General features: G+C 40.2%; 1 protein-coding gene across 4 annotated transcripts; it reads left to right on the top strand.

Annotated features, from left to right (window-relative positions):
• Positions 1 to 1,848: 1,848 nt before the first annotated feature.
• On the top strand, positions 1,849 to 25,520 carry LOC148878759 (uncharacterized). Of its 4 annotated transcripts, none has more exons than XM_088959742.1 (9): positions 1,849 to 2,265; positions 2,742 to 3,319; positions 4,237 to 4,613; positions 14,293 to 14,542; positions 14,907 to 15,072; positions 15,174 to 15,276; positions 15,791 to 15,919; positions 24,738 to 24,953; positions 25,054 to 25,520. In XM_088959742.1, exons 2-9 carry the CDS (start codon positions 3,094 to 3,096, stop codon positions 25,330 to 25,332), a joined length of 1,746 nt encoding a protein of 581 aa, XP_088815868.1. In that variant the 5' UTR covers positions 1,849 to 2,265; positions 2,742 to 3,093; the 3' UTR covers positions 25,333 to 25,520. The 4 variants fall into 4 exon arrangements, with proteins under 4 accessions (XP_088815868.1, XP_088815861.1, XP_088815877.1 ...); XM_088959735.1 differs by having other exon boundaries at positions 2,235 to 2,633; XM_088959751.1 differs by having other exon boundaries at positions 2,260 to 2,643.
• The last annotated feature ends 196 nt before the right edge of the window (positions 25,521 to 25,716 follow it).

Below are 25,716 nucleotides of genomic sequence, written 5' to 3'. Positions count from 1 at the left end.
AATGTGGTTATTGGTGAAAGTGGCACACTAGTCACTCGTTGTCACCTTGGAACGTTTATGCAAGCCAGATATTTGGCAAGTTACCCAACCTCGTGAAGGCCAACCTATGTGATCTAACGGGTACTGGCTTTCATTCTGCTCCTCTCTGTTCTCAGCTCTCTCTACTTCTCTCTCAGCTCAGTACTAATTTGATCATCAAAGCTCCCTCGCCTGGGTCCACCACTCGGGCTTTCTGACGTTTACCTTCTTTGCAAATTCGACTTACTCCTCATTCGGCTCACTCCAAGGGACCGTGCAGATTGAGTCACATCACAATACAATGTATTGTGGTCAGCAGATTCGAAATTCATAATATGCAACGAGGTGGGTCAATATGGGCATAATAATTTGGAACACTATCAAGCATAAGATGTGACTCGTACAAATATTAACAAAGTGTTTTTAAAAATTGAGTTGGGAGATTGAACTGTTTTGTTAATGGGCTAATGGTTCAACTGTTCAAATTCAACTCATAGTGTTCATGTAAATAATTTTCGACAAAAAAAAACCAGCTAAATGGTTTAACCATCACGATCAATCGCGCCAATGGGCTTTGCAACACAATGAATGGGTTAGGGGTTTTACCCATAATGAAATTATGATCAATTCAGGGCAGATCACTGACATATTAAAAAACAGCGAGAATAGGGATGCCAATGGATTGAGCTAAGTGGTTAAATTCCCACTGACCCGACCAGTTTGACATTGTTGCATTGAAATATTAGTAGATATAAGCTTAGTTGAGTGTACAAATACCATGTTATGGGGATGGATGGGTGAGTTGGGTTCACCGGTTCAGTATTCTCTTTATTGGGTTGCTGATTCGGGTCGGGTTGAACATAGACAATTGGACCAAACCCGTTTCCATATCTAAACGAAAAATGATTAAATAAATAAATAATTTGTGTGACAAAGTAGAAATTAGGTAAATCATGTGATAGGAGTTTCACCATTTTTTTTCCTTTTTTTTTTGTGGGGCCACTTGGAACTAGTTAGTGAAACACGAACCACACACCATATGGCTAGTGCATGACAAATCAGGGAAGCAAGGCGCCCAGGCACACCCCAGGCTAAATGGGAGGATGCAGCCTCACATGGTGTGAGTTATATTATTAGTAGCTTTCAGCGTTTACATATGAGTATCACCCATATCCATATGACATGAAAATGAAATACATCAGCTACAAGTAGACCCGATCCATACCCGCTTCCATTTTCTAACACGGATCCCTCTGGTGGCTCCTTTTGAATTAAAGGTGCTGAGTGCTGGCCTCAGGTGTCTCTCAGAGATAAGTCCATTTACGGCCTACAGCCTTCGTACTTCACTGTTTTATGCAGTTGATGGGTTTCGGACTTTCTGCGTTCATTCCATCCACCATCATCACCATTCACGACCGATTCTACTTCACACTCCACACTCTCTCTCTCTCTCTCTCTCTCTCTTTACGTGAAAAAATCCGTGAAAGGCTGTTACCCTTCAGTCCTTCTGTCTTCTTTTGGTTTGTTTGCATGCAAAAATGAAAATATCGGATATCAGTTCACTTCCGACCATCGGATCGGTGTAAGTGGGATTCACAGATTTCGAAGTCGGGTACACAGCGTTAAAGTGGTCTCACCTCACGTGTGTAATTTTTGTATACAATAAAACTATGTATCACCCACCAAACCCACCATCGCTTCATTCCAGTAAAATGGATGGACACTTGATCCTGACCACTCGATCAGTTTACCTTAACAACCATCAGATAAATCTGACTTTCAGCTTTCTTTCGGTTTCGAAGCGTTCGAGTTCTCGTGAGACAAGAAAATGAGGAAAGCCACTGGAGCCAGCCAGTTGCAAGCTGTTGCAACTGAACGTCCAGACCAGACTTCTTCATCACTTAAGTCGCGTCCTCCTTTAGACCTTTACTCACTAAAGAACATTAATTCACCTTATCTACTGTTTAGTCTTAACTTATTCCAATGACGAAAAGTTTCGGTTAATCGTCTACTTTAAGTAATTCTCATGATGATGATCGCCATAGATTTTTAAAACCCACTGACAGGCCGATCTAATTGGTCCCACTGGTGGGGAATATGTTCCTGCAAATTATCTCTGTTTTTGTTTGCTCCTGTAATTTTTTTTGGGTATCCATTTTGTCTGTAGTTCATTCCTGAAACACCCATAAGCAATACCACTGCAGGAACAACAAACTGGGGATGTTCCTAACCCTTCTGCTTCCGAAGGTTTCTGTCTGTTTCTCCCTTTAATAATGGCACTTTGTTTATCGTCTTATTTTAACTCTCTAACCCCGTTTATCTTTCTGGGTTTCTACTGAATTCGCTTCTGGCTGCGTAGATGCATTTATGTAGTGAATTTGAATATCTGTTGGTAAAGGGTCGCTACATGTGTCCCTCTGCATGTTCTATCCCTTTACGTCATTAGGCGCTCTGTTAGACCAAGAGATCTTCTCTGCTTTTATTTTTATCAAATCTACTATTATCATGGTTTTGAAAAAATGGGATTGTGCTTCTTTATTTTCTGCATGGAAGTTTGAAATGGGATGCAGGAAGTCTGAAAAGGATTTGGGTTTTGGTATACCCCATTCTGAGTAGTGAGAACTAGTTATTCTCATATTCTTTCATTTAGTTTTTTGCATAGTTGTTTATGATTTCCGATATTTTGTTAAGTTTTCTATAATTTTATCATTGTTTGTTTGCAGCTGAAGGGAAGGTGGTGCTCGTTTTGTAGACTGCTTCGAATCCAAAATTGTAGTTTCAGGTTAAGCGGAGGTTGAAGTTGTAGTTTACGTGACACTTGCTCTGTTTTGTGTGAGCGAGAAAAGATCTTATCTTTAAGGCTAAAGCTTGATATTGAGATGTTTCTGTTGATGGGTTCTCTCTTTTTCTTTTTCTCTCTCTGAATGGGTTACCTTTTGGTGAAGAGGAGGAAAGTTGAGATGATATCACGTGGTTACATTTGAGAGGTCTGTTTAGGAACCGTGAAAATTAAAGGATTTGTAAGGCTTGTTGAAAGGTAGTTGTTTCTTTGGATTTTGAACTTTTGGGCACAGAATGGAGCCAACAGCTCAGAAGACTCTTGAGAGAGTTGTTTCGCAAAAAGCTCTGCAGATGGGTAGTTCATTTCCATGTCAAATTTGTGTCGTGGGTTTTCTTTGTGGTGTCTGTCTTACCTATTTCTTTCTCGCCGCTCTCAGTTCCTTGGTGGAGTTCGGGGAAGTTGCCTTTTCATTTCCCTCGGCAGGACTTGCTTCAAAGAATTTGAGTTCAGGGGTTATTGGTAAGCAAGAATTACTCTTTCTACTTTTTTTCTTGCTTGCTTTCTTTAAAGATAGATTATGGTTCGAATTCATTTTACGGTCTTTCAGAATTTTTATAGACGTAGGGAAAACAAAAGAAAAAAAAAAAGAAGGAAGTTTGGTAATAGTTGTATCTATTAATTGCTTTGTCTTTGAGACTTATTGGTTAGTAAGTATTACTCTGTTTTGGTAATTCAATTAATTGCTTGCTTTTCTTTTATGGTACATCGAATCCATTAACTCTTTATCAAACGTGAGCATACTGCCTGGTCATACAATATTCATTCAGGCATTGGACCAATATGTTTTCTAAATCCTTGTTTCTAGCTAACTCCTAATTTGAATGAATACTTTTGTAAAGACTACTCTCTTGGGTCCATTGCGTTTGCTATTTTATATTATTTGATTTTATCTGGTTTGCAGATCAGAGTGTCTTCTCCTTTTCCAGGTGTTATTTCCACACCAATTATTTCTTGCAAATTAAAATTGGAATAGTTACTGATAAAGAATAATTGGAAAGCTCTTTTTGTGTATTTTAAGTCATGGTTGAGAAAATGCAATGCTTGTAGATGATATTTTTGAGATCCCATGTTTCTGTTTGAAGCCTGAACCTCATTTTACATAGAGTGGGGTTACTTACTGAACGTGGTTTCTTTTGTCATTGTTGATGACTATTAACCTGTTGTGTAGCTCCATGTGTTCTATAGGAATTCAACTCAGTACTGTTATTAAGTTTCCTAAGTGCAACAATGTGCACTCCTTTAATTCTCCTTTAATTCTTGGTAGCACAATTTGCTGTACTAGCCTGATCTGAAACTTGCATTTAAAGGCTGTTTGGATCTAATCATGTCTTTAAATAATTTCGTAGTTGACATTTTTTTTTTCTTGGAAAATTCAGATATGAGAAAAAGCTTGGACTTTTCCAACCTAAAAGAAACAAAAAGAAGTGAACAAAGCAATGATGAGAAAGTCCTTTTATTATATTCAGCTTGGAGTGCAATGCTGAATGAATCAATAGGTGGTGAACATGATGTTTTCATCAGGGTAGGATTGAGCAGATCAAGTATACCTGAAGCTCCTCATCTGGAGAACTGTAAATTGAGTGAAAAAGTCAGCAAACACCTTGACAGCCGTGGAGAGAATGGAAGCTTTCCTCCCTGGACGATTTGGAAAGGATTGCTAGGCATAGATTTACCCCACTCTTCTTTTGCAATGGATAAACAACAGGGAAATTTTGATCGTCAAGCTAAACTGCAAGGATCTTATCCTCCCTGGGTATGTAACATGTTGGCACCTGCTAATCTACCACTACCAATTTATTTTTCTGTTATTGTTAACCAAGTGTCTGTATTTATCTGTACATGTACTCGTGCAAGCAATCTGCAACTTGTTAGTGTCTGTCTGGGTCTTTGTTGTATGCATGCACCCATTCTTTGATGTTTATTTGTATTGTTGCGCACTTCCACCGTATTCATCTATGTGTAACGTATACCTGTTTGTAGTGGCAAAGTACACATGACCAAGCATATTACCTTTTTCTCTCTTTTTATATTAATTGCCAGGCTAAAATATTGTCCATAAAAATCTCTTCATAATGTATGTATAGGTGGCACGATTGTGTTTATGTAAATTTTGCATATCTGCATGTGTATTGCACATTATGTTGTTAACTATAGGTATAAGTGTCTATGCTGCCCAAGTAGGATTCTTGTGACAACCTCAATGACTGTAGTAGATTTCAGTATGACATTCAAAGGATACGTGAAATCAGTACTCTAAGCTTAGTACTGGAAAAAATCTATCTTTTCAATCTTTAAGTTTCAAGTTCTGACTTGTGTTACTTATCTTTCATGTGGGGACTGTTACTTTTTGGGTGCCTTACATGGGAACTATTCTGTTACTTGCATTATGAATGCTTTGGAGTTTCTGTTGCTATGTATAATTCATTTCAGATGTTAATGTGTTGTTAATCTGGCATATCCATTAAAATGCTAGAGTTACAGCAAGTCCTTACAAATTTCTCTATATTATATAGGTTTTGTAATGATGCGTTCTTATGCAAAGGTACTTATCAGTGTGATTGTATATTCTGTTTTCACTAAGCTTATTTTTAATGTGACATTTCACTTTTCTATGTGGTATGACTACTCCTGAATGTTGTTATTCAACCATAACAGATACAAGAGTAATTTTAATAGCATTATTTTTGGACCAAATTTAGAATATCATGAATTAGCTTTCCTTTTTGCACATGCCTTTCTTTTAACGCAACGATGACAAGGGGATCGAACAGAGCTATGCATCACATCATCATCGTCATCATCGTCCGTGCCTTATCCATCACATCCTTTCTTATATGCATATTTCCTGATAAATGTGATCATTTATACCATTAAATTTTAAATGCAACTTCTTTTTGTTTATACTTTATGATTTACCTTATAACTTTCCCACTTTACCCACCCAACAGGACATTCTGAACTTGGTAGCAAAGAGTACCTGTTGATCAACAGTCACTTAGCTTGAATACATAAAGATAAAATATTTGATCAAATGTTTAAACCATAAATTTATGAATGCTGCAATGGAGGAGATTCAGTGAAATTAATAACATTCTTTTAGGTAAATGTTCATATTCCAAGCACCAATCATATATTTAAACCCATTACTAGACCTTTTCATATTGGTAAAAATTACTTTACCTTATGGTTTGCAAAAATAGCTTGCTGTTTCAGGCTTTTGACTTGGCTCAGCAAGATTTCAAGTGGAGTTAACTAGAGAGTCATGGAGTTCACTTGGAGAGTCATGTTACAATTTAGAATTGTATAAATTATGGTAATGCGGCATTATGTTTTATATTCTTAATATATTTTACTTCACACAACCTCAAATTATAGATTTTTAAGTTTGGATATTCTGTATTACAAAAACAGGTGAGGTTGTTTAGGGAGCTTTCACAATTGACTATGTTGGATTGAAGTCTTTGTATGTATGAGTATTCGGCTGATAAGAGTTCTTATTAGCCTATACTTAAGTTTAAGTTGTCTTGTACTGGGCCTATGTTAATGGGCCTAATCCTGTTTAATGTTTTAAGTTGTCTGGGTGTCCCATCACTAATCAGGGGCATTCCAGTAACTTCCTGTATCATTGTACTACATCATAATATAAATAATAGTATTGTCGACTGAGCAGTTCAGTTCTACATTCACAGCATACCAGTGGTGTTCTTCTCCTCTTCTCTACTTCAAGTACAACTCTCAAGATAACATGGTATCAGAGCATTAGCTTCTTCCTGGTTTTAGCCGGCGCACTCTCTCTTCTCTTGCTGTCTTTTCATCTTCTCTCTTCCTTTTCTGGGTTGCTACAGTAAAGACCTAGGGGTGTAAGAGAGTAAAGCAAGTTCGAACCTAGGGTTTCTCTTGGTTGTAGGACTCAAGGGAAGTAAGACCCAGAAGTAGATGTCCTACTAGGTTATTTCCAGCAAATAGTAGCTATTTGGCTACTAAGAGAGGTCTGAATAAGACAAACCTAGTTGAGGTCTGATTTCGCAATCCTAGCACTAGCCAAAAGGTGGAGAGCTTCCTCTACAGTTGCAGCTTTGGTGCTCCAGCAAGACCTGCACAGAACAGTAGTCGGTTATCAGCTCCAAAGATTACATGTTATCAGCTTCACTGTAGCTTCGAAGCCCCAGCAAAACTAGCATAGCACAGTGGGAAACAACTCCATGTTCAGGTTGGTTATCAGTCCGGAACCTCTCACCACTGCTGTACCCGAACTGCTTCAGCTCAAGTGAAGATTACCTAGGGAGCTGCCAGTTCCAGATTGTCCAGCACTGTGAACCCTAGTTGAGGACTGATGTCAGCAGTCCTAGTATTGGTTGGAAGGAGGGACATTCTCCTTACAATTGCAGTACTCTAAGTTCAAGTGGAGTCTGCATAGCACAATAATTGAGAACCCTTAGTTTCAGGTCGGTTACCAGCCCATAACTCCTTGTTTGCCACTGTAACTGAACTGCTTCAGAACTATGACAGTCTCGGCAAGTCTGAAACTGTGTCGAGTGCTGTCAGAACCTGCTGTGATCATTTCGGCTAATCAGAACTTGCTCCAGAACTGGTTCAGAACCTCCAGAACTGCTTCGGCTAGTCTTAGTCAGTGTCACCTTCACAGTGGCTGTAGTCAAGATGTCTCCAATATCCAGAGAAGTTTCTTCTAGGGATAACAGGCCTGCGGCAAGTGGGAACCTTGTCACCAGCAACAATGGTGACAACTCACAAAATACTCCAACAGGGTCTTCTTCTCCTATGGGACAGGTTGCTGATGAAGGGTTGAGAGATCCATCACATGGACGCCCAAAGATTGCGGAATAAGGGGCGAATTTAAAAATTTTTTCTCTCCCTTCAACTGGGAATCACATTCCCTATTTAGAAAATCATATTTTCAAGGATAAATCTTGAACCTTAAACTGAACCAGATCTGAACCAAAAGGAATGGGAGAGAATGATACCTGATACGGAGAAGCAATATCTCCCAACGAAGGTGTTCACGCCCAAGGAAGGATCCAAAGACTGCTCCCACTGAAGATGGCGCAGTGCAGGATGGAGTAGAATCAGCAGTGTTCTTCCCCAAGAACTCTGTCCTTCGCAAGAAACAACAGGATGGAACGTGAGCACAGCTCCCTTTTCAATCATTTCTCAAAGAATTGATGTCAAGATCCAATCTTGACTTCTCCCACAGCTGGAGATTGAACTGGCAAACAGGGCGGCAAGAGCGGGGAGGCGGCAAGAGAGTATTCGCAGGGTGCAGAATTCTCTCTTCTTGATTTCAGCACTAAAGAGGATCTGATGTGTTTCTTGGTCTCTCTCAAGGCTGCCGCCCCCTCCTTCCTTTTGTTGACTTGAAAAGATCAGCTCCTAATCCCATTAGGAGGTGCTTATCCAAATCATATTTGGATCAGCCTTCTCTTCTAATGATAAGGATAAACCCTTATCTTATCTGCAGATTAGATTAGCTTTATCCTAATCTTATTAGGAGGTTTCTAGATTTGAATCACATTCAGATCTGGACTCTCTGAGTGGATAGGATTAAGACCCTATCCTAACTGCTAATCCATCTCAGAATTCGCCCCTTTAATTAACTAAATTAATAGCCCAGTTCGAAATGGGCTTTAGGCCCATTAAGCTTATGTGCTCACTTAACCTTCCTAACTGCTGCCCAGTTGGGCTTCCTTGTATGGCGTGGGACCCAAGCATTGATCTACACATCAGCCACATGGGTTTGGCCCAACCTTTGTTATAAGGCCTGGTCGAATACACTGTTAAAGACAGTGCACCCCCTGAAACCCATCAAATGGGCTCTATGGGCCCAACACTTACCCTAAGTGGTCCCTGGGCCAAGCCACCTTGTAACACCCAGGGACTGTGGGCAGATGCAAGATTAGCCCATCAGGTATTATCCTCAATGGTCTTACACTTAACCTCTCAGCCCATAATGATCTTACACTGCCCGACAAGAGAGGACCTCTCCCTCGGCTGCAAGGAACAGTTTTGCACTCTCCACTTATATGGATCCCGGGAATTAAAACCTTTTGCAAACATTTTAGAAACCATAATGTATATACTTTTATATCTCATATAAAATATACTTCGCAAAAACAAATTTCAACGGTTGAAATCGGCTGCCGACAGTCTTGGTTTCCAACAGTGAGAGTGCATCCCCGATCATTACCTTTGTCCGACAAAGGGGCTGATCCTGTCACTATGATCACACACTCAGATGAATTCTTGGATTGTCCCAACATACCCAGGTTTTGACCCCCGCTAAGGATCTCACTGATTGGTACATCAAAGATAGCCCGATCCGACACCTAGTGCAGTATCATAATCGAGTCTAGGGGTCGGGTGTAACTTTCCAGTTTTGCCCATCAATCTCCAAGGTCCAGGGCAATACTGGAAATCTGGTCCAGTTCAAAGATTCAATTAATCCCACACTGTATGTGCCTAGGGTCTCACCCCGGTAGCTGAGACAAGCCACCCCAACCGACTTGGTGGCACCACAGTGTCAGCCTTGTCAGGATAGGTCTCCCCAGACCGACCCACTGGCTGTGAACATTCAAAATTAACACGAGTCTCAATAAGTGTCCAGTTTAAGTGTAATACACAGAAACATACCAAGGGAACATGAATCAAATATGTACTTTTATTCATTTACAATAAACTCATAAAGTACATCAATTTTGATTGAAGCTAAGGGCATACAAAACTGTCTAACAGCTGATTCCTCTGGAACTTGTGCTTTGGGCTTCACTGCCAGTGAGGTAGAGAGCCTTAGCAGGGCATTGACCTGTCTAAGGAATAATTCTTTTACTTCTACATCTCTTGCCAGATCAGGTACAACCTCTGCCTTCAGTGCCACTGGATCTATTGACTCTATTTCTTGGGTTATTGATTCCAGTGCAACTGACCACATGACACGTACGTCTTCCCTATTCTCTTCATATCATTTGTTGTCTGGTCAGGATAAGATGAGAGTTGTTGATGGGTCTTTCTCCACTATCTCTGGAAAGGGAATGGTTGGCCTAAACAAGGACCTCTCTCTTAAATCAGTTTTACATGTTTCCAGTCTCACCTCAAATCTTTTGTGTTTCAAAACTCACCAAAAATTTGAATTGTAGTATAACTTTTTTTCCTATTCATTGTGTCTTCCAGGACAGATTGACAAGGAGAACGATTGGGTGCGGTCATGAGTATGAAGGACTACTATCTTGATGCAGACATCGGTTCAGCCTTACAAGCATCTACTGGTAGTAGTCCGGAGAGTGTGGAGTCAAAAGCTAAGTTGCATCTTTGGCATGCTAGGTTAGGTCATGTGTCTTTCTCCTCATTAGAAATGTTGTTTCTTGAACTGTTTAAGGGCATTTCAAGTCAGAGTTTAACCTATGAAGTATGTCAAGTGTCAAAACAATGTAGAACTATGTATCCAATTTCCAGTAATGATATTTGTGCTCCTTTTGATTTGGTTCATTCTGATGTCTGGGGCCTTTCACCCATTATTTCTTTTGATGGCTTCCGGTACTCTATCAGTTTTATTGACCACTACTCTCGATGCACATGGATTTACCTGTTAAAAGGATGGGATGAAGTCCCACGGATAACTATGGCATTTTGCAAGATGGTTGAAACTCAGTTTAATAAGAACATTAAGCAATTCAGGTCAGACAATGCTGTTGAATACTTTGAAAAATCCTTGAACTTATTCATGGAAGATGTTGGCATACTACATTAGTCATCCTGTGCTTATACCCCTCAGCAGAATGGGGTTGCTGAGCGCAAGAATAGACATCTATTGGAGACAGTTCGAGCCTTACTATTCCAGCACAAAGTCCCCAAGCAATACTTGTCTCAAGCGGTTCTTACTGCATCATATCTGATAAATCGGATGCCATCTAAGGTGTTGGGTTTGAAAACCCCTTTCTCTGTTTTGTGTCCCACTCTTCCAGATTTTTCCCTTCCTCCTTGGGTCTTTGGCTGTATATGTTTCATACATGTGAAGGATCCAAAGAAGACCAAGCTGGATCCTAAGGCTACAAAGGGAATATTCCTGGGATACTCTCCTACACAAAATGGTTACAAGTGTTATGACCCTATCTCCAGGAGAAAGTATGTCACCAGAGATGTGGTCTTCTTTGAGTCTCACCCCTATTTTCAGTCTTCTCTGAATCCTCTTCAGGGGGAGACTAGTGGGATGGAAGAGGGTTCTCATTCTCCTTCCTTTTTTGTTCCCTTATCTACCTTGGGTCTTCCATCCTCTCCTCCTACTCCTTGTTGTGGCATTCCAGGTCAACCCAGTGAGGCTCCCACTGTGCCGGTTACCTCTCTTGATGCTGCAGATGTTCCTGAAGGCTCCAGTAGGCAACGGAAAGAGATACTTACATACAACAGAAGGAAAAAGGGGCCCTCAATCTCATGACAACAACTAGTTGGACTCGGATCAATCTGTCTCTACAATCCAAGGTAATTCCAAATCACATACTTCTGATTTAGATCTTCCTATTGCTCTTCGTAAGCCTATTTGCCCTTGCACTACCCGGCACCCCATTGCTGATTTTGTTTCTTACTCACATTTATCTCCTGCCTATCACTCCTTTGTGTCTGCTCTTTCCTCTGTGCATGTTCCTTCTAGGTACTCAGAGGCTGTGTCTGATCCAAGGTGGAAAGAAGCTATGAATGAAGAAATGAAAGCCCTAATGAAAGCAAGAACTTGGGAATTAGTGGATCTGCCAGAGGGGAAGAGCACTGTTGGGTGCAAGTGGGTGTTTACTATAAAGCACAGGGAGGACGGGTCTATTGAAAGGTACAAGGCTAGACTTGTGGCAAAGGGGTTTACTCAAAAAGAATGGATTGACTACAAAGAAATCTTTGCCCCAGTAGCAAAGCTCAACACAATTCGGGTTCTTTTGTCACTAGCAGCAAATTTTTCATGAGAACTTCATCAACTGGATGTGAAGAATGCCTTCTTAAATGGCGATCTTCATGAAGAGGTATTTATGGAACCTCCACCAGGCTATGATTTTGGTAGAAAGGTGTGCAAACTAAGAAAAACATTATATGGGTTGAAGCAATCTCCCCGTGCATGGTTTGAGAGGCTTTGTGGGGTACACTCAGAGTGGTGTAGACCATACCTTGTTCATAAGGAGACAGGATAGCAAACTTACTACACTCATTGTTTATGTGGATGATATGGTAATTATCGGGAATGACTTGGAAGAGATAAAAAGACTAAAGGAGTTTCTAGATTCGGAATTTGAGATCAAAGACTTGGGTCATTTGAGATATTTTCTTGGGATTGAAGTTGCTAGGTCAAGAGAGGGAATCTACATATGTCAGCGGAAGTATGTTCTTGACCTCCTTGAGGAAACAAGCATGATGGGGTGCAGGCCAACAAATACTTCAATAGAATAGAATCATGGCCTACAAGAATCAGTAGGGGAGGACTACTGTGATAGAGAGAGATACTAAAAATTGGTAGGGAAGCTGATATACTTATCCCTCACTCGGCCAGATATTGCTTATGCTGTGCATGTTGTCAGTCAATTTATGCACTCTCCAAAGATCCCTCATATGAAAGCAGTTGAAAGGATTCTTAAGTACTTGAAGACTTGCCTAGGGAAGGGAATTCTCTTAAGGAAAAACAATAGAATTGAAACTGAAGCTTACACTGATGTAGATTGGGCTGGATCTGTTGGAGACAGGAAGTCAACCTCGGGTTACTGTACATTTGTGGGAGGAAACCTGGTCACATGGCGCAGTAAGAAGCAGAATGTAGTGGCTAGATCAAGTGCAGAAGCAGAATATCGAGCTATGGCCCACGGGGTTGCTGAACTCTTATGGCTCAAACTCTTTTTAATGAACTTGGCATTAAGGCTGAAGGTCCTCTCAGGCTGTATTGTGACAATAAAGCTGCCATCAACATTGCCAACAATCCCGTGCAGCATGACAGGACAAAACATATTGAGATTGATCGGCACTTTGTTAGAGAAAGAATTGTCTCGGGTGAACTCTGTGTGCCTTATACTCCATTTGAGATGCAAATTGCAGATGTACTGACCAAAGGGCTGGCCGCAACAAAGTTTAGGGACATGCTTGGCAAGCTAAACATGATTGATATCCATGCTTAGCTTGAGGGGGAGTGTTGGATTGAAGTCTTTGTATGTATGAGTATTCGGCTGATAAGAGTTCTTATTAGCCTATACTTAAGTTTAAATTGTCCTGTACTGGGCCTATGTTAATGGGCCTAATCCTGTTTAATGTTTTAAGTTGTTTTTGGGTGTCCCATCACTAATCAGGGGCATTCCAATAACTTCTTGTATCATTGTACTACATCATAATATAAATAATAGTACTGTTGACTGAGCAGTTCAGTTTTACATTCACAGCATTATCAGTGGTGTTCTTCTCCTCTTCTCTACTTCAAGTACAGCTCTCAAGATAACAGACTAAATTAAGAAGGGGAATGGTTTGGGTTGGCCACCTCCCATTTTTGATAAACTGAGCTGTGAGCAGATCCCTAGTGAAAAGACAAAGGAACCACCATTGAATTTTTGTCTTATAATTTGCGTTTTTGACTAATGATTAGGGGCATGCCCCCTTGTAAAAAATGATAGATCCACTAGTTATTTCCCAATTAAGAAAATCTTCTTATTAATTTATTTCAATGCAAAATGAAATAAATCTACTATTAGCCTTTAAATACTCAGTATACCAATTTTTTTTTGCATTTTAAAATAGCACATAAATAATGACACAGGTTGAAAGTAGGAATGGCTAAAGAATGAACTCAGCAGGGAGTCAAAGGAATCAGTTGGATCTATCACTTGATTCAGACAAAAGGAACCACCACAGTGACTTGGTCCCCATGCTTGGGAGTGGAGTCAACTATGGGAAGTTTTGGAATTAAGTCAATCAACTTGGGAGTCAGCAAGCCATGTTTGGAAAGTGAAAGATTAATACCTAAATCAGGGTATTTAAAAGAAAACGTGCCATATATAAAGAACATATTACCTGTTTTGTGGAAATTCCAGACTGTAAATATGCTCGAAGTTAATTACCTAGCATTCTTTAGTCAAATATTGAGCAAATCAGCAAAGCAAAACAGATAACCATATTTTGGTCTTGTGTAATGCTTTTAGATGCACTGCTAAGTTCATGAGCTGATGGTGCACCATGTTGGAAAATAATATAACAGGGTGGTGCAGTCAGCCTAGCACGGAGTCCTTGTGTTATAACCAACTACATGCTATATTGACAAATAAGGCTTGGAAGTTATAAATGTTTCCAGATTTTCCTCTTTTCTCAATGTTGCACCTTATTCCATGAGTTGGTAAATTACTTTTTATGACATCATTTAATTCTTTGATAAGTTTATCTCAGAATTTAATCAATAATGTGAAATGCTGCAGATTATGGGATCGGATGAAGATAACTTTCCTGCCACTAGGAAAGTGCAACATGACATATGGCTCCATCAACATCCCTCAAGCTGTAGTGATCCTCATGTGAGGTTTCTTGTTGCAGACTGGGAGACACTGCCTGGATTTGGTATTGGAGCCCAATTTGCTGGAATGTGTGGGCTTCTTGCTATTGCAATTAATGAAAAGCGAGTTCTTGTTACCAACTACTATAACCGGGCTGACCATGATGGTTGCAAAGGTGTCAATCATAATTATGAACATTATGGTAGTCAAGAAGACTTGCATTGTATTGGACAATTCATTTTCACATTGGCTTAAAAACCTATGGTTACCATATGTTTGAATAATGTTACAGTTTAGAATTGCCGAATCGGTGACCCTCCAGTATGCCCTCTACAGTAAGTGTTTCAGGGGGGTAGACAGGCCTTATACCGACCCCCCCCCCCGAACAGGTTTGAAAAAAACAAAACTAAAAAAAAGCAGCCAAACATACAGGCTGATACGCCCCATCTGGCATATCGGCCTGTATCAATATTTAGAACCTTGAATACCATACTTTTATGATTATAAAAACAAAATATAACTTGGACATGCCTTTGTAGGTTCATCACGCTCTCATTGGTCTTGCTACTTCTTTCCTGAAACATCTATAGAGTGCAAGAACCGTGCATTTGAACTTATGGCAAGGAAAGAAGCTTGGGAGAAAGGAATTGTAACAGGGAAAGACAATTACACTTCAAAGGAAATATGGGCTGGACGGATTCCCAGGTAAGTTATTGCATTGTCTAACCATCTTTTGACAAACTGCACAGAGTCAAGTAGATATATATTCTTTTAATTTTATTATAATTTTTTCTCCCTCAATTCAGAATCTGGGGTGAGCCTTGGAATTACTTGCAACCAACAACTGAGATAAATGGAAGTTTGATTACTTATCATCGCAAAATGGATCGTAGGTGGTGGCGAGCACAGGTATGAGCAGCAGTTTGTATAGAAATATTAGAAAGATTCCCTCTTTTCTATGAGCTGTAGTAATATTCCTAATTTGTGCAGTTGAATAATAAATCTAAGATCTCCCCTGTAGGCAGGCATTTTATTTATCTTCTCATAACCTATTTTATGCTACCTGGATGTGACAAGGACATGGCTGGATATGGTATTCAGCTACAAATATTTACACAGAAAATTGAGGTATCCAACATGATATGACACCCTTGTATGGGTATCTGGGTTCATAGCTCATAATTATTCTACTCTTGTAATATTGCTGTACCAAGTCTAGCCTCTCAGTATGTATTCAGAAACCATTAGTGATATAGGGTCATAATTTTTTTAGGCATTATATCCTTTTTTTTTTTAATCTTTATGTATTATAAGTCCTAATTGTGTTTACATTGTTACTTCTGAGTTATGTTCCTTATTACCAAATCTCTGACATCTTGCTTTAGTTAACATCTAGTAATTGGTCCGCATTGTTATTTTACAGGCTGTTCGTTATCTAATGAGGTTTCATAGTGAGTATACTTGCCATTTGTTAAATATTGCCCGACATGAGGCATTCGGACTGCAGGCTGCAAAATTGGTCCTTGGTAGTCGTCTTGGGAATTGGCCCCAGGTCTGTTAATTATATTCCCTTGTTTTATTTTTCCTTTTTGTTATATTGTAGATATATAAATCAAGGATGAAACTACTGGTACTATCAGCTTTCCTTTTAGCCTTTTGCAGATACAATATAACATGCATGAGAATACACATAAATGTTTGGTTATTATTTATATTAATTGATACATATGCTAGACTGGTTAACTAGAACTTTTTTTGATGAATAATAATAAGTTTATTGATTCAGAAGCAAATTAGAGTGAGTTCATACATCATCCCAACGAGAGGCGTGAGCTGCAGCCCCTCCTTGAAACTTACAAGTAAACTAGGAAAGAAAAACAAGAATCACAACTGAGCCCAAAATAATTCTTCCCTATTTACCCCTTGCTTAGCTAACACATCTGACAAGGTATTTGCTGATCTCCCCACCCACTGTACAGTGACCAACATATTCCTTGTCAACCAACTAAATTTCTTCATTTCATTCTTGTATCGCCACATAGCCTCTTCAGAATTTTTCAACCAACCCACCATCACTATGGAATCCCCCTCGATTATTAGGTGTTGTACCCCCAACTGGTTTGCAAATTGGACCCCTTGTACAGCAGCAAAAAGTTCTGCCCTGATGGAATTCCCAATTCCCAAAGGACCTGAGTAGAGCAACAAAATCTCTCCCTTATCGTTTCTCAAAGCACCCCCCACTCCGGATAATCCTGGATTACCCATGCTGCTTTCGTCAAAGTTCAACTTAATCGAGCCTTCGGGTGGAGGAGACCAGCTTGTTATTGATTTGGCCTTTAAAGATGATCACCTTGCTACTGCTGACCAATTTCTCCAAATGTCATTAAAGGAGAATTGATGAAAGATTTCCAAGGTCTTCAGCCAATGTATTGCCCTGTTTAACACATAGTCTTTCAAATCTTGGCAGTTCCTTTCCTTATCTTGAAAAATTCTGAGATTCCTTTCTTCCCAAAGAGTCCAAGTCAGCACGAGCACATCTCCACATAATTCTCCCTATTTTTGTAGGCCAATAAAAGATAGAATGGTTGAAAAGCATGTGAACTTCTGCTGGTAGACTCCAACTACTCCCAAACAACGAAAGTAGCCAAGCCCAAAGGTTTGTAGAAAAGGGACAAGATACTAATAGATGGTAACAATCCTCACCGTGAGCTCTACAGAGGATACACCAATTAGGAGAAATACAAAGAAAAGTTCTTCTCTTTTGTAGGTTGTCTAAAGTGTTTACTTTCCCATGGAAAACTTCCCAACAAAAAGCCATAATTTTTGGGGGAACTGGCTTACACAAAATTTCTTTTGACGGAAAGGGTTGGTGAGTTGGAAGTTGAGAGATGGACTTGAAAAAAGAAGCACAAGTGAATGTTCCGTTGGGTCTAGGAGTCCAAACCCTCTTATCTGGCTTAGAGGGATCCAAACAAACCTGATTAAGACACCCAAGCAACAAAGAAAGAGACTCAATTTCACCATCCCTAAGTCCTCTACGAAACCCAAAATCCCAAGTAGGATCTAAGGGTGTTCCCAAAGGTGAGATAAATTTTGAGACCACCTCTTTTTTGTACAAAGAAATAGAAAAAAGCAAAGGGAACAAATCCTTTAACAGTGAGTCTCCTACCCAAATATCCTCTGAAAAAAGGATAGAGTTGCCAGAACAAACTTCATACCTGATAAAATTGAGGAATTGAGGAAGGGTGTTGTGAATAGCCTTCCAAGGTGCTGCTAGGTTAGCTTGCCTCGATACACCAGCATCCCATCCATTCTCTGACCTCCCTGAATGCTTCCCACCACCTCATGCCACAATCTCTCTCTTTCCAAAGGCCATCTCCACAACCATTTCGCTAACAGAGCTTGATTCTTTCTAGTTACCCTCCCAATTCCCAAACCCCCCTCTTCTTTACTTCTGCAAACAATTTCCCAATTAACCAAGTGATCATTTTTCTCTTGTCCCGGATCCCATAAGAAGTCTCTCATCAACTTCTCCAGCTTCCTAGCTTCCCTAACTGGTATCCTAAAGACAGACAAATAATAGGTACGTAAGTTAGCTAAGGTAGCTCTTATTAGGGTAATTCTTCCTCCTAAAGAGATATAGTTCCTCTTCCATGAGACTAATCTCTTCTCAAACTTTTCTAATATTGCGGTCCAAAATCTACTCTCCCTAGGATTTGCCCCTAAAGGAAGCCCTAAATATGACATAGGCCAAGCAAAGGTGGAACACTCAAGACACTCCGCAATAGCCTCGACCTCCCCTACCTCCAAATTTATACCTGCTACGCAACTCTTTTCCAGATTTATTCTCAAATTAGAGACACTTTCAAATCCTTTTATTAGTTCCTTTAGGTTTGCTACCTTTTCACTAAGACCTCCTTCACAAAAAATCATTAGGCCGTCTGCAAACGGAAGGTGGGTGACGGAGATTTGGTGTCTCCCTATTCTCCAACCCTTAATGGCATCTTCACTGTCAGCCTTAGTAATGATCCTACTAATCACATCAGCTACTAAGGTAAAAAGGAAGGGTGAAAGTGGATCCCCTTGCCTGACACCCCTGCAAGCTAGAAAAAAATCCCTCACCGTACCATTTACCAGAATAGAGTAGTGACAAGTACTGATCACCCAAAGATCCAACTACACCACTTGTCCCCAAATCCACCATTTCGCATAACCTCTAATAGAAACTCCCAATCCACCAAATCATAGGCCTTTTCAAGATCCAATTTACAAATGAATCCTTTCATAGTAGACCTTTTCATTTCCTCCACACACTCATTCGCAATTAAGATCTGATATGTTATTTGTCGCCCTTGAATGAAAGCCCCTTGAGTTTCACTAATGATGGTAGGGAGGACTGTTTTGATCCTCAATGAGAGCACTTTAGCAAGAATTTTATAGATGCTTGTCACCAGACTAATAGGCCTAAAATCTTTTGGGTGGTTGGCATCATTCTTCTTAGGTATCAAGGCCAAAAAGGTGGCATTAATTCCAGGGCTTGTAGTGTGATTGTCTGCAAATTCCTTAAAGACTTCAGCTAGATCCTCTTTCAACACCTCCCAACAGTCTTGATAAAAACCCATTGTAAAGCCATTTGGGCCCGGAGCCTTGGATCTATCCATTAGAAAGAAAACTTTCTTAGTCTCTTCTTCCTTGAAATCCCTTTCCAGCCACCTTGCCACTCCATCAATTCTTGGCCAATCCACCCTTTCCATGACTGTTCTCTCACTCAAAGGCCTTCTATAAATTGATTTGAAGTGGTCCACAAAATTTCTGGCTATGTCATCCTGGTTGGTAATCACCTCCTCTCCTATCTCTAGCTTGGTCACAAAATTCTCTCTTCGTCTCCCATTTGCCAAATCATGGAAGAATCTAGTGTTCCCATCGCCTTCCTTAATCCACTTGTGTCTAGATTTTTGTCTCCAACTGATTTCTTCCATCAATAACACTTCTTCCAACTCCTTTTTTAATTGTCTCCTTAACACTCTGTCCTCCTCGGTCAACCCATTGTGAGATTCCTTTACTTCCAAATTCTCTATTCGAGAGATTAGGCCCAATGTTTGCTCCTCAATTATATCAAACTGATCTCTATTCCACTCTTTTATTTTAGCTCTCAACCTTTTTAATTTCTTATGGAACTTGATCCCCTTCCATCTTACCCCCCTCTCCTCCTCACCCCACCACTCCACTTTTTTCACAAAATCTGGATGGGTAAGCCACATATTTTCGAATCTAAAAGGTTTGGGTCCTATAAGAAAAGACTCAGTTCCTATTTGGATAGGACAGTGATCGGAGGTGACCCTAGGTAATGCCCTAGCAATCAAGTTTTCCAAACTATTCTCCCAGGCAAGGTTAAAAAGGAATCTATCCAACTTCGAGCACAAAGGGGTTTCCTGAAGGTTGGACCAAGTGTAATTGGCTTGCAACAGAGGTATTTCCTTCAGATCACAATCTTCAATAAAACCATTAAATTTCCTCATGCTTGTTGAGATTACCTGTTGGGGATTACTGGTTTCATCAGAGAATTTAATGACGTTAAAATCCCCGCCCAGGCACCAAGGACCATCCCATAGCCCCTTGATTGCATATAGTTCCTCCCACATCTCATTCCTCTCTCTATATGAATCAGGGCCATAAACATTGGTTAAGACCCATACACACCCATTTTCTACATTCTTACACTTAATAGAAACTGAGAATCTGCCTATCAATTCTTCCACTACTTCCACCACATCCTCCCTCCACAGTGTTACAATCCCCCCCCAAGGCTCCCCAGGAAGGAGACGAGCTCCAACCTAAACCTCTAGACCTCCAAAAACTCCTAACCCATCTCCCATCTAATTCCATCAGTTTAGATTCTTGTAACAACACAATATCAAGTTTTTCCCTTCGGAGTAGGTCTTTGATCGCCCTTCTCTTCCTTGCACTCCCTAACCCTCTTACATTTCAGCTAATAATTTTCATCGATACAAAATAGCAAAGGAACCCAATAAGAGGCCATATTCTCCTCATTTTAGGCCCTTCCTCCTATCCCCTCTACCACTGAATTCTAAATCCCCCTCAATGTCTGAAATTAGCCTTTCCACTTCAGATCTTTTTTCCTTATTTGTTCCTCTTTTCCCCCCCTTCCCAATTTCTCCATCATTTCCAGCCAATGTTTGAGAGAGAATTTTACCCTTCTCACACTTATTTTGGCTACAACATCTTTCTACGAGTCCTTCCTTTTTATTTTGTTCCTCTATCATTGTACAGATCAACTCCCAAATTCTATCCGCCTCCCCCTTACTACTTCCTTCCAACACCCTCTCTCCTCCTTCCACTATCACCCTCTCTCTTGCATCAGAAACTCCTGGATGGGAAGCTGGGATATCTATTACAGGCATAACAAACAAGCCAATACCTAAAACAGAATTGACACCCATACCTGAAAGAACGGGGGTAGGACTAGAATAACTGGAAATGACTTGCTGACAGTCGGCAAATGGTTTTAAAGCCTTTCCCCTTTTTGGACAAGGTTGTGAAGTAGACATGGTGAAAGAATCACTTCCTGACAACCTACCCACTTGGAAAACCTTTCTCTGTGTTTCCGACATTGGAATACCCGCATCCATTCTCACGGTCGATTCTTGTCCCTCTCCACCAACATCCTGTAATTCATTAGACTCAGGGTCAGCTCCCTCGACGAAGGGAGGAGGAGTTTTCACAGCTTTAGAACCAATTTCTTCACCATTCCTAGTCTTCCTGCCACTTGCCTCTTTAGTCTCTTCCTCTAAAAACAACAACTCTGTATACAAACTTTCTGTTTCAAGAAGATCATTGTTGTTTTTCGGAGACAAACTTCCCAGACTTAGCGTTTCGTCTCTATCAGAATCGTCATTGCTGTTTTGTTCACTCAACCAATCTTCAAGCCTTGTTCTATTCTCATCACTAGGCTTCAGGTATCTCGGGTTACGCTTATCTGGTGAGAGATGGTTCGCCAGGTTGGAAGGGACCCACTGTAGAGAGCCTCGAGACTGTGAGTCTTGAGACTTTTTTGCGCCTGATCTGTTTGGTCGAGAGGAAGGGTTCGGGGTTGAAGAAGATAGACGCTTTATCTCGTGCTTACTTAATGTGTCCCTCGACCCATCTGTCTTATAATGGGCCTTGGGCTCAAGACTATAGGAGCCCAACTCCTTTACTTGAGAAGCCTTCTCCGACCCACCATAAAAGGGATCCACTCAATTGGACCCTTCTTTTCGTCCCACGTGACCACTTAAAGAGTCACACCCCCCTGTTTTAATGGTCAAACCAGCAACCTTCCCTGTCTGAAGTTGCTGGTTCAGCCTTCTCCCTTTCGACACTAGAAGCTTTTTGTCTTTTTCCCCTGACACCACCTACGCAAAGGATCTGCCATTTGTCATAACTTCTTCTTGCTTTCTCCAGGTTTGACCTTCCAACTACCCCAAAACTTTTTGGCTTCCCAGAATTTGTTGGCCCTTTTTAGTGAAAAATCCCTTCCCATTTGAATTACCCAATCTCACAAGTCCACGTAGTGCTTCTTCTTCCTCCTTCTCCCCTCCTACCAAACGAGCCTCCTTCCACAGCCCTGCTTCAATGGAGGAAGCTAACCACACAGAGACAAAGCTCCCCTCTGTTCGTACCTCTACCTTTCGTGGAATTTCTTCTGGCTTCACACCACTTAACAGGATTGCTACTGAATAGAGATCACCCCAGAAAGCATCTTTCAAGATTCCTCCACACAACACAGCTATAGACTGCTGTTTCTTGTTTCCATAGATGGAATGGCAAGCCTATTACACGCACCACCACACCATCTTTAACAAAAAAATCCTTGAAGTTGGATGTTGGATTCCATTTGAAGACTGTGAATGATCCGAACTCAGCCTGAACATTGATAGCTAATATTTCCAAATCATTCTCTAATGGATCTAGGATGGCTTTACAGTTATCGAAGGGGGTTACTATGAAAATACTCTTCAAATTCAACCTGGTTGCCAGTAAGTCAGCTACCCTCCTCCAATCATTAACCTTTTCCTTGGCTTGTATCACCAACTTACTATCCCACTCCTCTCTCTCTAGACCTCCCACCATTCTGCAATGGCCTTTTGTTTTTGCCATGACCACTGGTCCTTGTTGTACCCTGCTGTTACTGGGATAAGCCTTCTCCTCCCTTATGGAAGCTTTTTTCTCATTTGCTACTCTTTGAGCAACCAGTCAACTTTCCCCCAGCCTTGGTTCTGTTTTCTTGCTGGTAGACACACCAGTTGCCTTTGTCCCTTACCAAAAAATTCAGCCAAAGCTATGAAGAACCCCTTTCTGTTCCTCTTACCTTCAACAACATATCTTCTCCCTTCTAGTGTACTAAAATCCTGCCAGTTTATCTGCTTACCTTTTGAACAGGCTCCAGCTATGAACTCTCTTAGCCACTCGATCACTTCTAATCCTTCCAGCAATATTGTACCCTTTTTCGCTTCCCTTACCTTCAGGCTTACCTTCCCCTTGATTCTCATCTCTTCGAACAGGAGATGTTTTGCTTCTATCTTCAAGGATCTCCTCCACGGACCTGCCTGCACAAACTCCATTTCTAATTAATGTGGCCTTTTCCAGTACTTTGGTTTGTTAATTCATAGCAAGAGAAAGACTAATGAGGATATTGCCTATCAGAGCAGGATGGGCCCTGGTTAACTAGAACTTTTCTGGTTCAAAAGAATAGCCAAACCTAGTGGATTTAACTCTTTTCCTGTGACTCCAAACTGTCATTTTGGTTCGCAATGTGGAGGGTAAAAACATGTCTTTGAAGCATACACCCTGCTTACTTCAAACTTTTTACTCTCCCAAGTCCCAAGTGTTGGTTTTCTTCATAAACTCATAATGTTGCCATATGTGATCATGGAACTAGTCATGGTGCTGCGGACAATTCAATTATTTTGATTATATTTAATGATCTATTTATCCATCACACATCACAGCAGTGTGCCTGCATTTGAGACCATATAGACTATTACAAGCAAGGTGCAAATTAGCACATTGAGTTATGCAGTGCAACCAGGATTTATAGAATATATGGTTTGACACTTGACAATACCTAGTGCCTGAGATTTATATAGTAATAGTATAGTGTGTTTATAAAACTGCTTTTAGGTTCCATTTTCTTTGAGAAACTCGGGCACATATAAGCCCATCTGCCTATCATTATTATTGATGTTGTACAGAACCTTTCTTCCTTTTGAATAAATTGGTATTGGTATGATAGTATTAAAGGTTTATCTTAACCACTCTAATTGGTAAAAGAGTGATTTAGGATCCTTTCAGTAGAAGTTGGTTTACTTAGTTTGTTCCATGATAAAAACATCTTGGTAGGAAACAGGGCCAACAATAAACAAATTGCAAATTATGATCTATGAGGTCAACTGGATGCTATAGATAAGACTTGAATAGGTGGCTTTAATCAAATGGTGAACAACAACAACAATCTAAATATTTTCTGTCCTCAGGTTGTATCTAGCTAGGAGTCCCACTGTTAGCTATGGGATCAGACAATCTAAATATTTGAATTACAAGATCCTCCATGTGATAAATAAAGCCCTCAAGCAAACCAACCTTCAACCTTCCACAAGTAACCCATCGAGAAGCCTCAACCACAATTTATAGAATGTGTGAGGAAGATCCCTTGATTACTTTGTTAATATACGTCAATCCAACCTTTTCTTTTCTGGGAAGTCCACAAAAAGAAAATCAGCCACAAATATGATCTATTAGTGGCCTTACTTGCTTCCGATAATGTTAAGAGATTCCATTCAAAATTACTATCACTATTTGTGACTGACGAGGAGAAAGTACAATAAGAAGCAGACGATCTGTTGACTCCATAGGATCTTCACATAATATGTCTTCCAAGGCCATCCCTCTTGTCAAGTTGTCTCTTGTTAAAATTCTATTCAGATGGGCTGTCCTGAAAAATAAAGGCACCCCTTTGCACCAGATCCTATTAAAAGGTATTTCTTGCCCCTCTTCTGGTTCAGCCAAGGCATTGTAGAAAGATTTGACAAAAAAACTGTCCACTCTTATCAAGTTGTCTCTTATTAGTTCTTATCTTTTCCAATAGTTATTATTGCTTTAACATTTACTCTTGGGTCAATGGCAGATTTAACTTTGCTGAAGTTTTGGGGTTCTAAATCTCTAAATACCACAAATATGAAGTATGCATGAAATGACACCATGTTTGCTGCCCATTACAACTACCAAACAGCTCCCAGAAAGTTCTTTTATCCTCTATGCAATATTCAAAATTGGTTTTGGACATCTGAATGTGTTGTTTTTTTCTTCCACAGGGTGTTGGAAACAGGTCTCAATCTGATATAGAACAATTTGTATGGTCCAATCATAAACCTTGGATCCCTAGGCCACTCTTAAGCATACATGTAAGAATGGGAGACAAGGCATGTGAAATGAAGGTGGTAGAATTTGAAGAGTACATGCGTCTAGCTGACCGCATCAGGAAACGCTTCCCACACCTCAACAACATCTGGCTTTCCACTGAAATGCAGGTTCAAGATTCTTTCATGCTTAATTTCCTTTCATTTTTTGAAACAATTATTTTGTTTGAAGATGTCTCCTTACATTGTTAATGACATTGGACATGTTCAGGAAGTCATAGATAAATCAAGATCATATCCCCATTGGAATTTCTATTACACAAATGTGACACGGCAAGTGGGAAACACAACAATGGCTTCATACGAGGCAAGCCTGGGTAGAAAGACCAGTACAAATTATCCCCTAGTCAATTTCTTGATGGCTGTGGACGCAGACTTCTTTATCGGGGCTCTGGGTTCTACGTGGTGCTTTCTCATAGATGGCATGAGGAATACAGGGGGGAAAGTAATGTCTGGGTACTTGAGTGTTAACAAAGATCGATTCTGGTAGAGAGCCATTGTTAGCTGGCGCTTAAGTCCATTTGTTCATCTTCTATCTTTTTGTTCCCTTTTGACTTCATTACCCCCTATTGTATTTTGTATGTATAAATATCACTCCTTTTTTTGATATACCGGCATGGTTTCTGTACAGAAAGTCAGAAACATTATCATATAAAGGTTGAAAATTTTTACCTGAAATCAGGAGACAGATTTCTGTATTGAGGTAAAATGTATAGCAATTTCAGTCGTGCCTTCTCATTTTGCCTTTCCTTCTTTTTTACCCTTGGAAGCTCAATTAATAATTGACAAAAATTTATAATACGAACAAGCTGAAGAAATCCCTTTCCTTCTGGAATTGGAATGGGGCTCCACTCCATTGCACATTTGCACTGCA

The sequence above is a fragment of the Nelumbo lutea genome, chromosome 1, assembly GCF_056320005.1.
Source record: "Nelumbo lutea isolate HS-2025 chromosome 1, American lotus-T2T, whole genome shotgun sequence".
Taxonomy (NCBI): domain Eukaryota; kingdom Viridiplantae; phylum Streptophyta; class Magnoliopsida; order Proteales; family Nelumbonaceae; genus Nelumbo; species Nelumbo lutea.
Note: the sequence above shows the minus strand (reverse complement) of the source record. Positions and strands in the feature narration are given on the sequence as shown.

Excerpts from the sequence above, each read along its gene's own strand:
- LOC148878759 (XM_088959742.1), top strand. The coding sequence starts at position 3,094 with ATGGAGCCAACAGCTCAGAAGACTCTTGAGAGAGTTGTTTCGCAAAAA. Across the intron at positions 3,320-4,236 it reads TTTGAGTTCAGGGGTTATTG|ATATGAGAAAAAGCTTGGAC; the intron begins GTAAGCAAGAAT and ends TGGAAAATTCAG. Across the intron at positions 24,954-25,053 it reads GGCTTTCCACTGAAATGCAG|GAAGTCATAGATAAATCAAG; the intron begins GTTCAAGATTCT and ends GGACATGTTCAG.